This window comes from Poecilia mexicana, unplaced genomic scaffold (genome assembly GCF_051168715.1).
Source record: "Poecilia mexicana isolate PSO_F unplaced genomic scaffold, ASM5116871v1 scaffold_13, whole genome shotgun sequence".
Lineage (NCBI taxonomy): Eukaryota > Metazoa > Chordata > Actinopteri > Cyprinodontiformes > Poeciliidae > Poecilia > Poecilia mexicana.
This window is the reverse complement of record NW_028263382.1, coordinates 17,070,157-17,090,404: the sequence shown is the minus strand read 5'-3', so window position 1 is coordinate 17,090,404 and position 20,248 is coordinate 17,070,157. Positions and strand designations below refer to the sequence as shown.

The 20,248-nt window shown below is 38.6% G+C and overlaps 2 protein-coding genes across 5 annotated transcripts; both read left to right on the top strand.

Annotated features, from left to right (window-relative positions):
- Nucleotides 1–885: 885 nt before the first annotated feature.
- On the top strand, nt 886–13,292 carry LOC106932113 (von Willebrand factor A domain-containing protein 5A-like). Of its 4 annotated transcripts, none has more exons than XM_088011781.1 (24): nt 886–982; nt 1,320–1,418; nt 1,571–1,684; nt 4,081–4,143; nt 4,270–4,472; nt 4,559–4,781; nt 4,871–5,037; nt 5,128–5,242; nt 5,340–5,503; nt 5,759–5,847; nt 6,026–6,170; nt 6,938–7,017; nt 7,101–7,215; nt 7,308–7,466; nt 7,566–7,669; nt 8,220–8,446; nt 8,723–8,764; nt 9,566–9,598; nt 10,154–10,201; nt 10,667–10,705; nt 11,105–11,188; nt 11,893–12,074; nt 12,780–12,903; nt 12,985–13,292. In XM_088011781.1, exons 2-24 carry the CDS (start codon nt 1,376–1,378, stop codon nt 13,062–13,064), a joined length of 2,643 nt encoding a protein of 880 aa, XP_087867907.1. In that variant the 5' UTR covers nt 886–982; nt 1,320–1,375; the 3' UTR covers nt 13,065–13,292. The 4 variants fall into 4 exon arrangements, with proteins under 4 accessions (XP_087867907.1, XP_087867906.1, XP_087867908.1 ...); XM_088011780.1 differs by having other exon boundaries at nt 8,723–8,766; nt 9,553–9,598; XM_088011782.1 differs by lacking the exon at nt 886–982 and having other exon boundaries at nt 1,320–1,416; nt 8,723–8,766; nt 9,553–9,598.
- A 3,413-nt stretch (nt 13,293–16,705) lies between these two features.
- On the top strand, nt 16,706–19,950 carry LOC106932112 (von Willebrand factor A domain-containing protein 5A-like). The gene is made up of 12 exons (XM_088012119.1): nt 16,706–16,748; nt 16,875–17,077; nt 17,164–17,386; nt 17,476–17,642; nt 17,733–17,847; nt 17,949–18,124; nt 18,603–18,691; nt 18,867–19,011; nt 19,195–19,274; nt 19,358–19,472; nt 19,573–19,731; nt 19,843–19,950. The coding sequence occupies exons 1-12, from the start codon at nt 16,706–16,708 to the stop codon at nt 19,948–19,950; spliced, it is 1,623 nt and encodes a 540-aa protein (XP_087868245.1).
- Nucleotides 19,951–20,248: the final 298 nt, after the last annotated feature.

Sequence of the window (20,248 nt, the reverse complement as noted above, 5' to 3'; positions counted from 1 at the left end):
TAGAGAAGTGTGAATGTGTTTATGCTTCTTAGTTTTAGTTTTATAATCTTTACCTTTTAGTAAACATTAAGAAATGGGAAGTTATTCATGTGAATGCCTGTTGTCATAAATTCAGCCACCTTCCCAGCAATTGTTCTGTGATTGCAACAGCTTTTGTAACAAACTCTGTGTGTCAGAGCGCTTTGAAGCAGGAAGCACACTGTTGGGTTGCAGCGTGCAGAGAAACACTGAGGCTCTGAGGTTTTCTTTAGTGGCTTCATGTTTGTGAGTAATATACAGTAATAGATTGATCTCACCCAGCAGACTTTAATTTGCACGTCTGATTGCCTAAATTATGCACAACAAAGTCACTGAATATTTTCTCCATTTCATAGCTTCAACAATGCTACATTCAAAGTCACTACGCTCTCCTGTCTTTCCTATTCTCAGTGAAGTGATGTTTAATTAATTGTGCATTCATTGCAGGTGGACTAAAATTAACGACAGAACCTGACTTTTCTTTTGCTAAGAAAAGTCAGTTTTATATTTCTAGTATTCACCTTGAAATATAGACATTTCAAGGTGAATTTAGACACAGAGCCTCAGCAGTCATTTTTGACCAAAGACATAATTTGCATGTGATTACATGCATCGCAGGGATTATATTGTATTGGTTGTTTTGTGGGCTAAAAAAGTTTTCCAAGCTCCTAGCGAAGCTGACAAAAAGTTTACTAACGATAGGCCACATAAATTCTGCGGCTCCCTTAAAAATTGGGGGGGGAGGGGAGCGCATATCTGATATTTAAAGGTTTGTCGTGAAACACGTATCTGACAGGAAGAGTGCAGGCCTAGATGAAACAGTTTATGAAAAAGGAAACTGACATGAACTCGCTTTGATCATTGGTTTAAACAGGTCAAACCTCAAGTTCAACCCTCTGCTATAAGTTAATAAAGAAAAAAGAGAGGGTATTCTCTTATTCTGTTTGGTAACTCGTACTTTCAGGTAGGAATAGTTTCTGTGTATGTCTCCTTTTTTTCTCTTATTTGACAATTAGGGTATCTGGTTCAAGATGCAACAGTAGAGGCTGTTGTCATGTAATGCAAAATAGATTTGATTCTGTAGCATATGCTTGGGATACAAAGGTGAAAAAAGATCAGTTTGTTTCTCTTAGTGGGAAGTTGTGGTTCTTGACATTGTAACAGGGTAGATTTAATTTCTGTTCTCTCACTGCACTCACGTCTCACAAGTTTTCATCCTCATCAGAACTAAATTCATAAAAGAAAGTATTTACTATGATGCGTGTCTAATCATATGCAGTTTTTTCCTACTTATTTTCCAGTAGTGAGATTTATTCCTGCAGCAAAACATCATCAAGCTTCTTGTGGCACAGGTGTCATGATGGATCGCTGTAGTCTGATAGGAGAACTGAGAGAACCGTGTAAGAACAACACATGAAACAATTTTCAAACGTAGAGTGTCTGATTTAAGACACACAAAGATTTAAGCTCAGAGAAAGACAACCATGTCAAGCAATGTGCAAAAGGATTTTCATAAATTTAACATTTTATCAAATGCCTTGTCTGATGTCAGCTCCTAGATCACATAATTCGGTTCAGAGTGTCTTCGGTCGATTCTTCAGACTGATCAGAAAACGTATTGGTCACCAGTCTCAGATGCCAGTCACCAGAACCAGCATCCTGGAGGGTAAGTAATCATATTTGTGTCATATTCATTTTCAGTAAATAATATAACAATATATATTCCTAAAGGTAATTAGGACATTTTTTTATACATTGTAATGAAGAAAAATGTGTTTGTGGTGTTATTTAGCCATTTTTTAAATATATGTAACCCCTGAGATACTTTAGCATATTAGGGTTAGATGTTTGACCAATATGCATCATTATAAATTGTGTTTCAAACTGGAAGACATGCTAATAATTACACATAACCAGATATTATTAAGAAAAGCAATATAACTTTATTTTGCTTTTGGAAATATTTTCAAGCAGGTGTAGCATAGGACATTATTTTAGCTCTTTAGCTTAATTCAAATTTTGGGTTTTGGGTTTTGTTAATTTCTGTGTTCTTTAGATCCTTTTCCTTGATTAGATCAGCCGTGTTTTTGATTTTCTTTGGTGCAGTCCTTTCTTTGTGATTTGATCTTATATGTTTATTTCTTGTCTAGTTATTTGTTGTTACTCTAGGTTAATTGGTTTTTAGTTATTCTTTAGTGTTAGATTTATTTTCTAGTCCCCTGTGTGATCTCTCTCAGCCCCTATACCAAGAGAGATCCTACAAGCTCTCTTTCCTCAGCCTGCCACTGGTCTCTCCCTTCATCTTTTGTTCAAATTCAGTCTCCCTGTACCGAAGCACTTCTGTGCAAAGCAATTTGTTGGACGGTTAAAGTATGTGTTACCCTGCAACCTTGGATGGCTGAGGGTAATGTATTAGATCTTCCCTCAACGTGTGATGCTGTGGAATGGGAATGACGAGACACACGTTGAGCTTCCTTCTCATTCAACTGGAAGATTTATTCTTCTTGTGTGTTATAAACACACTTCATATACAACATGCTTCAGTAGAGAACTATTAACTTCATTACGTCAGAAATGACTAATATAACTTTAAACCAAACAATCACTTTCAATATAAACTGAAAAAAAAGGCGCAATGCCTCTTCAACACTGTGCCTCGGCACTCAGCCTCACACAAAGATATGATTTATCAGGTTTTTCAACAAACCCACAAAAAACAACATCACATCTATAAAATAGAGAAACCAGAACAATGTCCCTTGAGTGAGAACTCTCCCAAAAAGTGCCAAACACAAGCTCAAATGAACTCTGCTGTCCGTCAGCTAGCTCCTCAGCTAGCTCACACACACGTGCACAGGCCCGCTAGCACTAGCTCCAACCAGCCCCCAGAACAAGTCCCGCCCTCGTACACAACAATTGCAAGACGAACTTCGCGACTCATTAGTCGACAGCTGACCCAAGGACCTCCTCAACTATTCCAAGAAACATATACATAAAAACACATTTTTACTGACCTGTGGAATGGGAAAGACGAGACACACACGTTGAGCTTCCTTCTCATTCAACTGGAAGATTTATTCTTCTTGTGTGCTCAATCTTCTCTATGCCACCAACGCGGCAGCGCCCCTAGCGGTTGTGTGCGGAATAGCATAGGACTAACTAAAATGACACTACAGAACTTAGTACAATGAGAAATTAAAGATACAAAAATAAAAATTATGTTGGGGTGCCTATTTTCTTAATTATTGTTTTAATTTACAATTGACAAGTTCTTCACTTGTCAATTGTATGAATGGTCCCCCAGTAGATTATATAGTAGGCTGCCCCAGTCATTGTTTACTCATGGTTGCTAATAACTTTACAAGACCGAATGATTTTAGTGACATGGTGGTTGTAAAATATTGAATAAAATGTTGTGCTACATGACTGGCTTAATTTTCATTCTTACATTTAACTTTATGACATACAAATTTACAACATGATCGCTGATATTGTCTCCAAGTGTATTCTGGGTAAAACACGTCGCCAACCATCCACAACGTCATCATCAATCAGATACTTAGGAACGGATTGTAAACTAGGTAGATTGGAGTATTTGTACATCAAATATGAGTGACTTTTTTTGGTATTTTATAAAATTATGTTTTCAGGAGCTTTGTTATTTTGGGTATAAAAGGCCCGGTTATTAGCCGCGACACCGACTTGTTCCGCCACTGGTTCCACGATCTTTACTGTGAAGTTAGCAATGAAATTGCTTGTCAATCCTACTATGCGGCGCTTTTTGATGTTCCCATGCCATAATGTGGTATATAAGTGTAAAGATGATAACGTATATCTATCTCAACATATACTTCCATGTACCACAAAACACAACCATTTAAAAGATTAATTTATTTAAAGTAATTCAATCTGATTTTTAAATGCAATACTTAATTCACTGTCATGCCCCCTTTATAAGTTTAAGTTTTTCCTGATTAATTGTAAATGTTTTCTTTGTTAGCTTGTGTTATCACAAAAAGTAGCTGCCTACTTTAAAGCTTTTTAACCCATTTCCCCCCAAAGTTGTCTGCCTCCCAGGAACAATGATGAACTGCTGTGGTCTGCTCACTGAAAAGAAGGAACCAGGTACTCAGCTGTTTGAAAGCAAACTACACTTGGTTTCTTCTCAGAAAGTCTTTTAAGCACAGAAACTGTGAAGTGTAATAAGATATATTTCTATGATTTATTCATGTCCTTGTTTTGCTGCTTTAGTTCCTCTGAAGAGCATTGATGCTCAGCTGGAGGTGAAGGACCATGTAGCTACTCTGGTCTCCACTCTGAACTATGAGAACAAGGAGGACAAACCTCTAGAGGCTGTGTTTGTCTTCCCTCTGCCTGGAGATGCTGCTGTGTGTCATTTCAGTGCTCAGATTGGAGAAACACACATTGTAGCTGAGGTGAAGGAGAAACAGCAGGTGAGCTGGAACAAAGATGTCTTCTCTATAAAGAAGCTGAAACACAGTAAAGTGAACATTGCTGACATGCTTCATGTGGACTGCAGGCTCAGGAGGAGTATGATGATGCTCTGAGCTCCGGTCAGCAGGCCTTCCTGTTGGAGGAGAGTGACGAGAGTCCAGATATTTTCTCTCTGAAAGTGGGCAGTCTGCCTCCAGGAGAGAGCGCCACCATCAGGCTGGAGTACGTCACTGAGCTGGCTGTGCAGGCTGATGATGGGCTGAGGTTCTGTCTGCCTGCTGTGCTCAACCCTCGATACCAACCACAGGGTAGGAAAACCAGCCGATAGATGGAAGCACTCATATACATTTTAATTACAAACTAAGTGACTCCCATTTTTCTCTCATGTTGTTTCCAGGTAGTGAAGGTCCCAGTGTCCAGGTGACCTCAGTTCCAGCCTCTCTGGTGCCCTACAGTCTGTCCTTTTCTGCCCAGGTCTCCTCTCCTCGTCCAATCTCTAAAATAGAGTCCAGTTGTTCTCTGGAGCCTCTTCAGTACCTCAAAGCTGATCAAACTCAGGCCACGGTGGGTAGAGAGCTAATGTTACAGCTGGATGTAGTTATTACATACAAGATAAATCACTTCAGTTTTCTTGTTTCTTGTTTTCAACTGTAGGTTAAATTGGGTGCAGGACACAAGTTTGACAGAGACGTTGAGCTACTGATTTATTACAAAGACGCCCACCAGCCCTCTGCTGTGGTGGAGGCAGGACAGGCCTCTGCCAAACCTGGTGAGAACAGATTAGTTTAGGCGTTACTGAATATTAAATGCTAGAATGTCAGAAAATTTGTTGGTTTTCTTTTCTCATACCTACTCCTGTGTTCCAGGCTCTCTGATGGGTGATCCAGCGGTGATGATTAGCCTGTACCCTGAGTTCCCCCAATCAGTGATATCATCCCGTGGAGAGATTGTGTTCTTAATGGATCGATCAGGAAGTATGGATTGTCCTATGAACAGAAGCACACCAGGAACTCGCATTAGCAGCGCACGGGTATTTATCCATGTTTTGAGACAATGTTTGACATTATTATGTGGGGAAGGTGGTAGGAGTTCATCCTATAAGAGACAGATTTCCGCTACTTTAACATTGTCAAAGTCTAATTTGATGGGATTTGAATGGTCTGGATAAGACATTAATTGTTTAAGAATTTTTACAAGATTTTTATGTAATAAAAAGAAATCTGAACTTTATGTGAAACCACTTTCATCTCTCAAATAATCTTGTTTACTTCCTGTCTTTCTTTAGGACACTCTGCTGCTCCTGTTGAAGAGTTTACCAATGGGCTGCTACTTCAATATTTACAGTTTTGGATCCACCTTTGAGCACGTCTTCCTGTGAGTGACATCTGACCCCTAAACAGAATTCCATTAGATTTTTTTACTACCTATGTCCACAGCAGATTTCATGTAAAACTGGTGATTTAGGTATCATTTCAAGAAACAGTTACATGTTTTGTGGCTTTTGATATTTATTGAAATTGTTTTCATTAACATGTTCCCTATATTTTTACAGTACGAGTGTGGAGTACAGTGAGAAGACCATGGAGGAGGCTCTTAAGAAGGTTAACAGGATGGCGGCTACTCTTGGAGGAACAGACATTCTTCAGCCTCTCAAACACATTTACAGCCAAGCCTGCATTCCCAAACATCCTCGGCAGGTCAGATTTACACACTGATATTGGAGGTTTATCTAGAACAGTGGTTCTTAACCGTTTTTGAGGTACCGAACCCCCCAGTTTCATATGCGCTTTCACCGAACCCTTCTGTAGTGGGTTATGATCTCTACCCACCCCACCACCCCGACACACAAAAATAATTTGAGGTAGGCCTATTCTGATTTAGTAATTATATTAGTTGTGTTACCACCCCCACGCCGCTAGAGGCAGTAGCAACACCAAAAACATGCGACTAAGGAGCAGATTTAGAAGTACACCGAAAGCTACAGAATTTGGTAAAAACGTTCAAATCCATGCTGAGAGTGGAACTCCTTCAATCAGTGCTCCTCCGCAGCTCTGATTGGCTAAGCAATGTAACGTGATCCTCTGCAGCAAGTGGAGGCGGCAAAGCGGGACGGCATCACGACTTTACACAAGTCTTTACGCGGCAGAGGCTCCACCGAACCCCTGAGACCGACTCATCGAACCCCTGGTTCGATCGAATCCAGGTTAAGAACCACTGATCTAGAAGAGCCACTAGTCAGAGTTATTATTTCAAATTTTATGAAAATACTGCAGTTTTCCACCACAATAACTCTTTGTGCTCCACCTTGTCATGGAATTAATTGGTTTTCTTTAAAGCTCATAATTGTCACTTTAGTAATTTCTGTTACTAAAGTATCAAAGATAGACTCCTCTCAAACAGATGATCCTGAAGACTTTCAGCTCCTGTTTGGTTCTGACGTTTTTGGTGTTTTCTCCTCCCTCAGTTGTTTGTCTTCACTGACGGAGAGGTGGGAAACACCAAAGAAGTTACTGATCTTGTTAAGAAGAATGCAGGCTCCCACAGGTGAAACCATAAACACACAGATTCCCAGTCTGGTTCATGTTCTGATGCTATTGTGAGTTTGAAATCAAACTCTTGTATCGTAGGTGTTTCTCTTTTGGGATTGGAGAAGGAGCCAGCTCTGCTCTCATCTATGGGATGGCCAAAGAGGGCGGAGGTCACGCTCAGTTCATCACAGGGGCTGACAGGATGCAACCAAAGGTAAAAAGAAAATATGAGTTGGTGAAAAAAAATTCATCAGAATGTGATTATAGTAAAAGTAAATCATTTCACAACTATTGTGTGAATCATAGGTGATGCAGTCACTCAGGTTTGCACTGCAGCCCATTGTGGAGGACATTTCTGTCTCCTGGGATTTACCAAAGGGAGTGTCGGCCACCGTTCTCTCTCCACCCATTACAGCAATATTCGAGGGTGAGAGGTCACTGATTTATGCTCAGCTTACAGGACAGGTAGGGTCACCTCTGTTTCCTTCCTGCTTAACCATCTTGATTGCTTATATTTAAAACATTTCAAAGGTATTTTTCCCTCCAAATAAAATTATGTCTCAGAGTTCAGAGGAAGCAGATTGCAGTGTGACAGTGAAGTACATCCTGGGCGGTCATCCCTCTCAGAACCAGCTGCACTTCAATCTCAAACCTGCAGAGGACTCTGGGTAAAGCTGCTTAGATCGTTGGTTTAAATCAATAACCATATTGCAATTGCCACATGATTGTCACAAAAACCAGGTAGTGTTTTAATGTTTCCATCTTGCTCACAAACAATGTCATTTAAAGTATTTTGTCCTTTGTAACAGGAAATTAAAATCTTATTTCTATTTCCCTTTAGGTTATTTTGTAGGGGGGATGAATGTCCTGATTCCTCATGTAATCATCTAGCTTTTGGGACATTTAAAGTCTCTTTAATGAAAGAAAATTAGCAAAAGTGGTGTGTGGAGCCAAGAATGACCACTAATATGTTCAAAACTCAAATTCTTGTAGTTCAATATCTACTACTCTGGAGTTCCCTAAGCAGAGCAAAGAGTGCAAGCTTCTGGCCAAGCACTGTGGTGTTTTTCTTCATCTCATCAAGAATGAGAAAGCAATCTTGAGACAAATTCAACAACAAACTAAAACAAATAGGGAAAAGTCACTGAGAGTGGGCTTGATGTTTATGTTGAGAGAAATTCAGCTCCATCTTTAGATGTTTCTCCTTCCTGTCTCCAGATTAACAGTCCACAGGCTGGCTGCTCGCACTATGATTCGTTCTCTGGAGTCGGAAAAGAGGACACAAAGAGGACAACAAGATGAAGAAATGAAGAAGAAGGTGGTGGAGCTCAGCGTCCAATCAGGAGTGAGCAGTTCCTTCACTGCCTTCATCGCTGTCAAGGACAACGGCGAGTCGGTTCAAGGACCTCTGGTGCGCAGAAATGTCCCAACACCTATCCTTAGATGTGAGTGACTTATTTTTTTCTCCTTTTTTATTTCAACCATTTAGCAAATTAAGACTAAGAAAATCTAGTATTATCCTATCCAAATCTAATTAGTGAACAGAAATTAGGAAAATGTTTGGCCTTAGAGATTAGACTGTATTCTGACATAATTTGAATCAAACCTAAAGATGTTTAAGTAGGTATTCATTGATGTATTCCCCAAAGTAAAATAGAACTGTCTGAAAATAGTTATTTTTATCAAATATCACAATAATACTACTTTCTCTTTTTATACAGGTTCAGGTCTAGATCCAAATCTATGGGTTTCAAACTATAGGGGTAAGTAAAACTTTAATGAGGAACTGCTCCATCAACAAGTAATCACTGCAAATTGAAAAATACCATCACTATATACTTGGGTACGTTTTCCATCAATATTGGTGTCCCAGTAATCTTGATTGGCATTTAGCACAAATATGAGTCACAGATTTCCTGCACAGCCACAGCATTCACAGTGTACTTTAATCATATCGTTCAAATCAGTAGCATGTATTGCACTTTCTACTTGCACAATACATTATATTGGTTTCTGAAAAAGCTTTACTGAATTATCTTTGAGCACATTAATAGTGAAATGCCCACATAGCTTTTTTTTCAAGGGTAAAATCAAAGTTCAGGACCCAGATGTCTCAGAAAATATTTGAATGGTCTGTTTTTTTTCCTGTTTTGGTAAAATATATATATGTTTAATATTTTCAGTAAACTTAGCAACTTTTATGTCAGCTTCTTGGTGCAACGCCACAACAGGTGAAGGGAGAAACAAGTTTTTCAAAGACTTTGGTTTGCTTGACACAAAATGTAACAAATGTTGCAGTTTTGGTCTCCGATCAAACCGAGTCAGGTGTGAAATTACTCTGAGTGCTAAGTAATCTCAAGGTGGATGTCATTTTCATTTTTGGCTTAGTTTCAGATTATTATTTTTTCAATGGAAAAAAAGACCATACTCTCAGGTGTATGGCTTTATGACCTGATGCATGCAGGGAGACGTACTTGTGTGTTGTTTCTCTGTTTTGCTTTCGATTGCCTGATTGTCTATCTCTAATGCTCCGTTTGTTTTTTCTTCTGGTGTCACAAATGAAGAAACAAATTATGGATCAGTCATGCCAGATTCATGTAAGTGTATTATTCATCCATTCTTTATACCAGATTTGCTGGTCTAAAGGATAAGTGAGGTTAACACCTACCTCCAGCAGTCATTGGGTAGTGAATGGTCATTGGGTTAGAGTGGGGAACACCTTGGACAGGTGACCATTCAGATTACTGGGATGCATGACAAGTTTTAATAGAGATACTGTAACAATGAATGAAACCAGTTGTGATATAAAATCTCCCATTCTTAATCTTTTTGTATGAATTATCATAAATGGCCATGAAAATTGATTTAAGTTCAAATGTTAAGAGGAATTCTAAATAAACTAAACTTATGCTGTTTCTATGCTGTCAAACTGAACTTAAAGTATGATAAATTTAAAGAGCACTCAGTGAGCTGACTAGCTGTGATCATTTTCATTTTTTCAAGAAATTTAATTTCTGATTATTTTTTTTTAATTGGAAAAGACTCTTTTGTATGTCTTCATGAATTGTTGCATACAATGAGATTTACTTGTACATTGATTTTTTTTTTTCTTGAACATCTACCTCTATTGCTCGTTTGACTTTTTTCTTCAGCAAGCATGGATTATTTCCACGGTTATTGTGGAGCATTGCCAGAGACTGGTAAGTGTACTTTTATAGCCACATTTATTCAACCATTGTTTACACCAGTTTTTCCATGCATGGACATATGGGGGGCTGGCGACTATGATTGGGTGTCAGTGGGGTCACCAGTGAATCACAGAACACCGCAGAGACACAATGGACAGTCAACCATCCAAGCATATATGCTTATACCTAGGGGGCAATTTAGAGAAAGTAATCAACCTGTCATATTTTTGGGCTATGAAAGGAACCAGGAATACCTGTGAAAAACCCACATAAGCTGCAGTAAAGAGTAATGTTTTCGGTCATGATTTGGAAGTCAACTTTCTGAGACTCTACTTTCTGGTGTATAACTTAATAAAATGATGCATACATGGAGATTTACTTATATTCTTGTTTGATTGTCTGATTACCTCTAATGATCCATTTATTTTATTTCTTCGGCAATTGCGTGGAATCCTTCCAATGATTCTTCTGACAAAGATCTGGATTATTTAAACACTAAATACATGCCAGATTCATGTAAGTGCATCCATTGTCTATACCAGCTTTATTATGTTTGCTCACAGGACTGTCCGAAAGGGGGTTTGGCGCCACTTCTTTAGTGATAGATGTAATTTGTCACTTTGCTCTGCACAGAATATAAAACCAATATAAATTCACAGTCTATCAGTCTAGTGATGGTATTAAGGCACTGAATTTTGTGTTAAAAATATGACATTTCATTTGTATGGTAGCAACATCTATATAGTGTGTAATGAAAGATTTCTTTTTTAAACACCCTATTTTCTGGTATATGGCTTTATGAACTGATGCTTACAGGGATATTTACTTATATGCTGCTGTTTGTTGCTATTGTTTTTGTTGTTTGTTTTTTTTAAAGAGGTCTACCTGTAATGCTCAGCTTGAATTTTTCTTCAGCAAACGTGGATTCTGATTGTGATGATGATTCTGCTGATGAATCTGCTTATGAAACTGAGTTTCTTCAAGCCCTCCCAGATTCATGTAAGTGTTCTTATTCATCCACTTTCTATACCAGCTATGCTAACCATGGTTGCAGGGAGACACATGGAGGTGCGGAGGAGTTATAGCTGACCAGCAACTCTAACGTATTTAGGGTCACAACCATTAAGACTGTAAATCCTTCCTTCGACAAAATAGGAAGCCAGTGCAGTGATTTAACAGCTGATATAATATGATCCATGTGTAAGTCCGAAAAAAAATGATGAGAGCAGCATTTCAGAGTGGATACCACGCATCTTATTCCAGAACATGCTGAATAAGAGTATGTGAGAGTCAAATCATGTGGGATAAGTTAGGCTGTAGACAAGAACAAACAAGGTTAAAAGTCATTGCAATTTCAATATGTGTATTTTCACAATAACAAATAATGCAGCATTTGGCAGAGTATTAGTTTTTTTTTAGGTGCCATTCATGCAAATTCCACATGCCTGTAATATATTTGGCCTGTTGGGTAGATTTTCACCATCCTCATGTCTATATTTTGATGTACAGTGTGTATTTTAGTTGCTGAAATACTAACTGCTTGCGTTAGTACAATGTTCGGCAACAGTATTAAAATTATTTGTTTTGATAATTACTTATTGTGAGTGGAATTTACTGTAATAAAAATAGCTTGAGTTTCATTAACCACCACCAGTCAAGACTTGTATCACACTTTCTTTTTGCCACAACCGGCTTGCCTCTAGATGGGCTACAAGACGACTCTGATGAAGAATTCAATGAGCCAGAAGTTGTGCTACCCAGTAAAGACCCTCTGCTGCAGCTGGTGTCCCTGCAGAAGGCATCTGGCTGCTGGATGCTTAATGCAAATCTGGTTACTGTGCTGGGAAAGACCAAAGAGGAGGTGGAAAAGGCAAAACCACAGTCGGTGGGTTCTAAACTAATATTTAACATAAAATTCATTTTATTTTAAGAATTCCTACATGAAGAAAAGTGGAAGTAAAATTAAAGGTAGTACAAATAATCTTCAGTCTGTCCGTACATTTTTAAAGTTTACTTAGCATTTATGGTTGCAAGTTCGGAAATCTATGATAATTCGCAGAGATAATGGGTGAAATGCAGGAAACACAAACATGCAGTCATTCACTCACACCAGATAACAACTTATAGGCCATTTATCTTACCATCATCCACGTACGTATTTGCATTGTGGGAGATGTTGGAGTATCAAAGAGAGAGAATCCTTATGTAGAACACAGAAACTCTGCACAGAAAGTCTTCAGGGATTTGAACTGAGAACCTTGTACCTGTGAGGCTACCGAGTCGACCAACATGTTTTAATGTTGAGCTGTAAACAGAGAGTTAATGTGGAGTTAATCAACTAAACAAGCATATGAAACTAAAATTCTTTAATAGACATCATGATGTGAGATTTAAAAAACTAACCACCAAACTGAAAATAGTCAGCAAAATACAGAGTGACATAAGTATCTTTTTTTTTTTTGCACAGTAATAAAGAATAATAAAATTAAGTGATAGTAATGGGATTTAATAAAATACCTGGAAGAACTTGCAATCCATCAAGCGACACTTGGCATGATCTTGTTTTGTGTTTCTCATTTCTGTTAATTAGGTCTGCGACGAAGTGTGGGCCTCCATTCTGGCTCTGATTTGGCTTCATGGTTTTAAGATGGATTCTAAAGAGGAGTGGGAGCTTCTGTCTATGAAGGCTGCATCATGGATTAAAGCTCAGAACGGTAATGCACATTTCAACACTGTGTGTTAAAAACAGAAAGTTATCGAATGAATGCTTTCATCCCGTTTTTTTCCCCTTTCAGCTCCATCTGTGTCAGAGTGTGCTGAAGCTGGAAATACATTGTTGGGTTGCAGTGTGAAGAAAGAAGCTCTGGGGCTCTGAGGTTTTCCATATGAAAGTTGATGATGATCTAAAAGCAGATTTAGTCTGTTTCTACAAGCTTATGACTTCACTTTGTTTTTGCAACAACATTGTTTGCATGAAAAGGAAACCAGGAGTAACACATAAATACATTTTAAATACAACTTCTTGTGCATATGCATTTTAACCAGTTTTAATGAAACAATGTTCATGTAATAAATAAGAAAAATGAAAAAGAGACCAGCAAAATGTTTCCGCTATTCTTAAGTGATTCTCAAAATCACTTACTAATGGATTTACTGACAGTTGTGGAATAATCACTGGTGACCCAGGTTTATGAAGATAACTTGTTTATTGCAATCTACCTGGTAAGTTTCGTCATAGTAACCTGTTTTGTCACAGCATAAGATTATATAGTACAGATAATTCTTATAATAAAAACATTGAATTATGTAGTCAAGACAAATACATGGTGCTCATTGGGTAAAAAGAAAGAAAATAAAGATAATGTAAGTTTCAAATTCACCTTAGAAAGTTACAGAGTTGCTGTTGTGAATTAGAATCCATCAGTAAGAAGCCTATCCTCAAAGTCTCATTGTTGGGGGGGGGAAAAAAACGGAACAACAAGTTACAAATTGCCAAAGAACAGACTGGCTGGCTTACAGAGAAAAATGGAGCAATGCTTTACAGGCTGACAAAAACAAAATTGTTTAATTTTCTGATTTAGAATATTTCCCTTATGACTCACAAACACCGAATACAAGTCACAGCAAACTCTCAGGACACTAAAGCAGGTCGTTAGTGTCTTCCATACTATGGCATAAGATCTATTGATCGCTCCCCAGGCGTCATGGATTGGTTTGAATACATCCAAATAATTGCAGACGTCATGCTACTTTATGATGCAATTCTGTTGAAATGAGTGTTTCAACAAAACAACAGCCCCCAAACACACCAATATGTAAAATTGAAAAAATAAGATTGTGGCGTGGTCATCCATATCCCTGGGCCTTAATCTAAAAAGAAAAAAAAAAAAACTAACACATGCAAAAAAGTGTAGAGGAACTATTGAATATATTCCAATCACTCTGGGCTGGTATTTGGTTGCAACACATATAAGAACTTCTCAGAAACAGTGGTTAAGCAATAACAGTTTGTGTAGTGATTCACACAAAAGCTTGACTCAAGTTTTTGTAGTTTTTTTTAAAGTTTTTTCAAGTTTTTGTTTTTGTTTTTGTATTATAGAGTCTGAACAAAAGAACAGAAACTAACTTTTGAACACCTAAAATAGCAATAGTTTCTCTTTTCAACTTAAACTTCAGCATTGTGATTACTATGTAAAACTATACATTGAAGAAAACTCCTTAATTTTGGCTAAAAAAAAACAATGCGACTTAATACATTTAAATGTTGTTTTGCAGGCCAGCTTATACAGTACCAATCATGATGTAGATCAGCAGTAATTAACACTTTTATTCTGAAGAGGAAAATAAATGATCCTTTCTCACATGGACATGCTGCTTTGAAATGCAACTTTGTACTTATCAAATATATAAATAACTACATTAATTACAAAAAATGCCATTGCCATTTTTAAGGATATGCTAAATAAATAAACAAAAAGTACAATCAGTCATATATGTCACAATATTTCTGCCTCTTGATACAATTGATTGAAGAAGATTTTATTAAAACTGATGGAGAGGATATAATTTATTGCCATTTGCACAGATAAGCAATAAAAGCACATTGAAATTCTTGTGTGTTTTGCCAACTCAAGGAAGGTTTTTAAAAAGATAGGTTTTCCATTCAAAAACAAACCCTGAAGAACTTCAGAAGTACTGTCTTTAAAACTAAAACATGAGCTCAATTCCAATGCTTTACTTTAACTTATAATAGTTATCAAATAATTTAGAATGCTTTGTCATTTCATGTGAATCGGTTGTTGTGTGTCCATGACACACTAAAAGGGAAAGAGGTGCGGTTTGATGAAGAGTAAGGAAATAAAAACGTTACAGCTAAAAATAAATGTGCTCAAAATGAAAACATAATCATTTAAAATGGACCAGCAGAGACTGTAAGCAAATAGCAGGCTACGTACGCAAGAGGCTGGGCTTTACCGTCAATGCTCCACCCACCCGGTGCGCTCTCATGAGGAAAACGAGCGTTCCCGGTAGAGGAACAGCTGCTTTGGTTTTGTTTGAGCAGAAGCTCTTAACGCGCAGTAAATTCTGCATTTCTCCGAGAGAAGGGTCTGTCCTCACTGGTAAGCTTTCTTCTCTTCTTTTCTGAGTTCATCTGAGCTGACGCACTTGCTAGCACTTAGACCAACACAAACAAAAACAGCTATGATTTGGCGTAAAAGCAAATCCAATGGAGTCACCGCATTTCTAAGAAAGTCTTCCACGTTACTTGGTTTGCATGCAGTCAAGCCCACCTTTTGACACACCCGGTTGAACTTTGTACGTTTTCTTGAGAAGATTTTTAACTGACTATTTTAAAATAAAAATATTTATTTGGTAGCTACATCTAGATAGGGTCAATGTCTCAAACAAATTAAGAAAACTTTACTATTAATTTTTGCTCACTTAAAATTTGTTTCTGTTGTTTAACTTCGCAAAATTCATTTAAAGTCTGAGATTTATGAGATGCTCGTTGTGTGACACACCCCAAAGTAAAAATGCCGCAGTTTCATGCAGGTGCGGAGCTATGGGTGGGGTGGGGGGCGGCGGCCACCCCGGCCCGGGCCTAGGGAGACCGGAACAGAGGCAGAATATGAATTCAGAGATCCAAGTCTGTATCACATCTGATGAGAGCTGGAGAAGGTGGGCCCTTTCCTGTTGAGTATGGTGTATGTAGATTATAAAAAAAAAAACAGAATGGTCCCCCAGTAGATTATATAGTAGGCTGCCCCAGTCATTGTTGACTCATGGTTGCTAATAACTTTACAAGACCGAATTATTTTAGTGACATGGTGGTTGTAACATATTGAATAAAACGTTCTGCTATATGAGTGGCTTAATTTTCATTCTTACATTTAACTTTATGACATACAGATTTACAAGTTGATTGCTGATATTGTCTCCAAGTGTATTCTGGGTAAAACACGTCGCCAACCATCCACAACATCGTCATCAGTCAGATACTTAGAAACAGATTGTAAACTAGGTAGATTGGAGCATTTGTACGTCAAATATGAGTGACTTTTATTGGTATTTTATAAAATTATGTTTTCAGGAGCTTTGTTATTTTGGGTATAAATGGCCCGGTTATTAGCCGCGACGCCGACTTGTTCCGCCACTGGTTCCACGATCTTTACTGTGAAGTTAGCAATGAAATTGCTTGTCAATCCTACTATGCGGTGCTTTTTGATGTTCCCATGCCATAATGTGGTATATAAGTGTAAAGATGATAATATATATCTATCTCAACATATACTTCCATGTACCACAAAACACAACCATTTAAAAGATTAATTTATTTAAAGTAATTCAATCTGATTTTTAAATGCAATACTTCACTGTCATGCCCCCTTTATAAGTTTAAGTTTTTCCTGATTAATTGTAAATGTTTTCTGTTTGCTTGTGATATCAAAAAAGTAGCTGCCTACTTTAAAGCTTTTTAACCCATTTCCCCCCAAAGTTGTCTGCCTCACAGGAACAATGATGAACTGCTGCGGTCTGCTCACTGAAAAGAAGGAACCAGGTACTCAGCTGTTTGAAAGCAAACTACACTTGGTTTCTTCTCAGAAAGTCTTTTAAGCACAGAAACTGTGAAGTGTAATAAGATATATTTCTATGGTTTATTCATGTCCTTGTTTTGCTGCTTTAGTTCCTCTGAAGAGCATTGATGCTCAGCTGGAGGTGAAGGACCATGTAGCTACTCTGGTCTCCACTCTGAACTATGAGAACAAGGAGGACAAACCTCTAGAGGCTGTGTTTGTCTTCCCTCTGCCTGGAGATGCTGCTGTGTGTCATTTCAGTGCTCAGATTGGAGAAACACACATTGTAGCTGAGGTGAAGGAGAAACAGCAGGTGAGCTGGAACAAAGATGTCTTCTCTATAAAGAAGCTGAAACACAGTAAAGTGAACATTGCTGACATGCTTCATGTGGACTGCAGGCTCAGGAGGAGTATGATGATGCTCTGAGCTCCGGTCAGCAGGCCTTCCTGTTGGAGGAGAGTGACGAGAGTCCAGATATCTTCTCTCTGAAAGTGGGCAGTCTGCCTCCAGGAGAGAGCGCCACCATCAGGCTGGAGTACGTCACTGAGCTGGCTGTGCAGGCTGATGATGGGCTGAGGTTCTGTCTGCCTGCTGTGCTCAACCCTCGATACCAACCTCAAGGTAGGAAAACCAGCCAATAGATGGAAGCACTCATATACATTTTAATTACAAACTAAGTGACTCCCATTTTTCTCTCATGTTGTTTCCAGGTAGTGAAGGTCCCAGTGTCCAGGTGACCTCAGTTCCAGCCTCTCTGGTGCCCTACAGTCTGTCCTTTTCTGCCCAGGTCTCCTCTCCTCGTCCAATCTCTAAAATAGAGTCCAGTTGTTCTCTGGAGCCTCTTCAGTACCTCAACGCTGATCAAACTCAGGCCACGGTGGGTAGAGAGCTGATGTTACTGCTGGATGTAGTTATTACATACCAGATAAATCACTTCAGTTTTCTTGTTTCTTGTTTTCAACTCTAGGTTAAATTGGGTGCAGGACACAAGTTTGACAGAGACGTTGAGCTACTGATTTATTACAAAGATGCCCACCAGCCCTCTGCTGTGGTGGAGGCAGGACAGGCCTCTGCCAAACCTGGTGAGAACAGATTAGTTTAGGCGTTACTGATTATTAAATGTTAGAGTATCAGAAGGTTTATATATTTTTTTTTTCCTTTTTCCATCTCCAACATGTCCCAGGCTCTCTGATGGGTGATCCAGTGGTGATGGTCAGCCTTTACCCAGAGTTCCCCCAATCAGTGATGTCCTCACTCGCCGCCTGTGGAGAGTTTGTGTTCTTGGTGGATCGATCAGGAAGTATGGGCTGCCCCATGAATAACAGCACACCGCAAGAAACTCGCATTAGCAGTGCAAAGGTGTTTATCCATACTTTAAAGGAATGTTTGATTTTGTTTTAACCCTTTAACAGTCACCCCAAAAGCACTTAAATGCAATTCATCTGGTCCATGAGGGACATACATTTCTGTGTAGAGTTGATGACTGTTCATTTTATTTAATACTGAATATGTCTTAGGTTTGACTAATTAAAATAATGTTTCAATTTAAATGTTTATCCAAGAAGGGTAAGAACAAAATCAGACTTTTGCTACACTGAAACAATTGTCTCAAAAATGTTATCAGACTGCATACCATTGTCAAATCCAGAAATCTAGCAATTTAGTCACTTGGTATTATTGACTTTTATCCAAGTTGCTTTCTCTGTTCAGACCTTCTTTATTAAAGTTCATTGTTGGAGAGTATGACCTGCCATAATCTTTGTCATAAAGTAATTGGCACTCCTGATGTAAAATGTAAAGAAACGCTTACAGCTCCTAACATTTTGTCTTTCTTTAGGACACTCTGCTGCTCCTGTTGAAGAGTTTACCAATGGGCTGCTACTTCAACATCTACAGTTTTGGATCCACCTTTGAGCACATTTTCCCGTGAGTGTAATCTCTTTCTTTTACCCACCACAACTCAAAAGAGGAAACATTTTCTAGTCCCTAACTTTCCTTAATTTCTACTCAAGAGTTCATGTGAAAGTGTTGTTTCTTGTTTCTTTTTATTTTGTTCAGTATGAATTTTTTATTTGGAGTATTGTATTGTTCTTAATGGCAGTACGAGTGTGGAGTACAGTGAGAAGACCATGGAGGAGGCTCTGAAAAAGGTTGAGAAAATGGGGGATGATCTTGGAGGAACAGAAATTCTTCAGCCTCTCAAACACATTTACAGCCAAGCCTGCATTCCCAAACATCCTCGACAGGTCAGCTATACACACTGATATTGCACCAACTGTAGGAGTTGCATCAGCAAAAAATCAGGTTTATCACATCCATGTAAAATGAATACTGTGGTTGTTCACCACAATAACTCCTACTGCTCCACCCATTTCTGGAATGTTAGACAAACTTGTTTTCTCCAAAGCTCATTTACATTCCCCCCTCAGTTGTTTGTCTTCACTGACGGAGAGGTGGGAAACACCAAAGAAGTTACTGATCTTGTTAAGAAGAATGCAGGCTCCCACAGGTGAAACCATAAACACACAGATTTCCAGTCTGGTTCATGTTCTGATGTTATTGTGAATTTGAAATCAAACTCTTGTATCGTAGGTGTTTCTCTTTTGGGATTGGAGAAGGAGCCAGCTCTGCTCTTATCAACGGGATAGCCAAAGAGGGCGGAGGTCACGCTCAGTTCATCACAGGGGCTGACAGGATGCAACCAAAAGTAAAAACAACAACAAAAAAAGCTGTAAAAAATGCACCAACACATGAAAATGTGATTATAGTAAAAGTAAATAATTTTCCAACTATTGTTTGAACCACAGGTGATGCAGTCACTCAGGTTTGCACTGCAGCCAGCTGTGGAGGACATTTCTATCTCCTGGGATTTACCAAAGGGAGTGTCTGCCACCGTTCTCTCTCCACCCATTACAGCTATTTTTCAGGGTCAAAGGTCACTGATTTATGCTCAGCTCACTGGACAGGTAGGGTCACCTCTGTCTGTTTCCTCCTTAAGCATCATTCTAAACTACATTGGTGAGATTTAAAACGTACCAAAGATATATTTCTTCCTCCAAATCAAATAATTTTTTTAGAGTTCAGAGGAAGCAGGTGGCAGTGTGACAGTGAAGTACAGCCTGGCAGGCCATCCCTCTCAGAACCAGCTGCACTTCAATCTCAAACCTGCAGAGGACTCTGGGTAAAACGGCTTTGATCATTGTTTTAAGGCACCAACTGTGTTGCATTGTGTAAGTCAGACGATTATCATGAAAGCCATGTATTTTAATATTTCCTTGTTGCTCAAAAGCTTTACAATATAAAGTGTTCCCTTTGTGTCAAGTTATTTTTTAGAGGGGCTCGGTGTCCTGTGTAATCAACAAGATTTTAGGACATTTTAGAAAATTTCCAGCCAAAGGTGTATGGGTCAAGAATTGTCAACTGGATATTATTAGCAGAGGGGCTGCACAATGGTGCAGTTGCACCACAGCAAGACAATCCTGG

Bases quoted from the DNA above. Each gene is read 5' to 3' on its own strand.
- LOC106932113 (XM_088011780.1), top strand. From the start codon at position 1,376: ATGATGGATCGCTGTAGTCTGATAGGAGAACTGAGAGAACCGT. The intron at 4,473-4,558 runs GTGAGCTGGAAC...TGTGGACTGCAG, and splicing joins AGGTGAAGGAGAAACAGCAG to GCTCAGGAGGAGTATGATGA. The intron at 11,189-11,892 runs GTAAGTGTTCTT...GCTTGCCTCTAG, and splicing joins TCAAGCCCTCCCAGATTCAT to ATGGGCTACAAGACGACTCT.
- LOC106932112 (XM_088012119.1), top strand. From the start codon at position 16,706: ATGATGAACTGCTGCGGTCTGCTCACTGAAAAGAAGGAACCAG. The intron at 17,387-17,475 runs GTAGGAAAACCA...TGTTGTTTCCAG, and splicing joins CCCTCGATACCAACCTCAAG to GTAGTGAAGGTCCCAGTGTC. The intron at 18,692-18,866 runs GTGAGTGTAATC...TCTTAATGGCAG, and splicing joins ACCTTTGAGCACATTTTCCC to TACGAGTGTGGAGTACAGTG.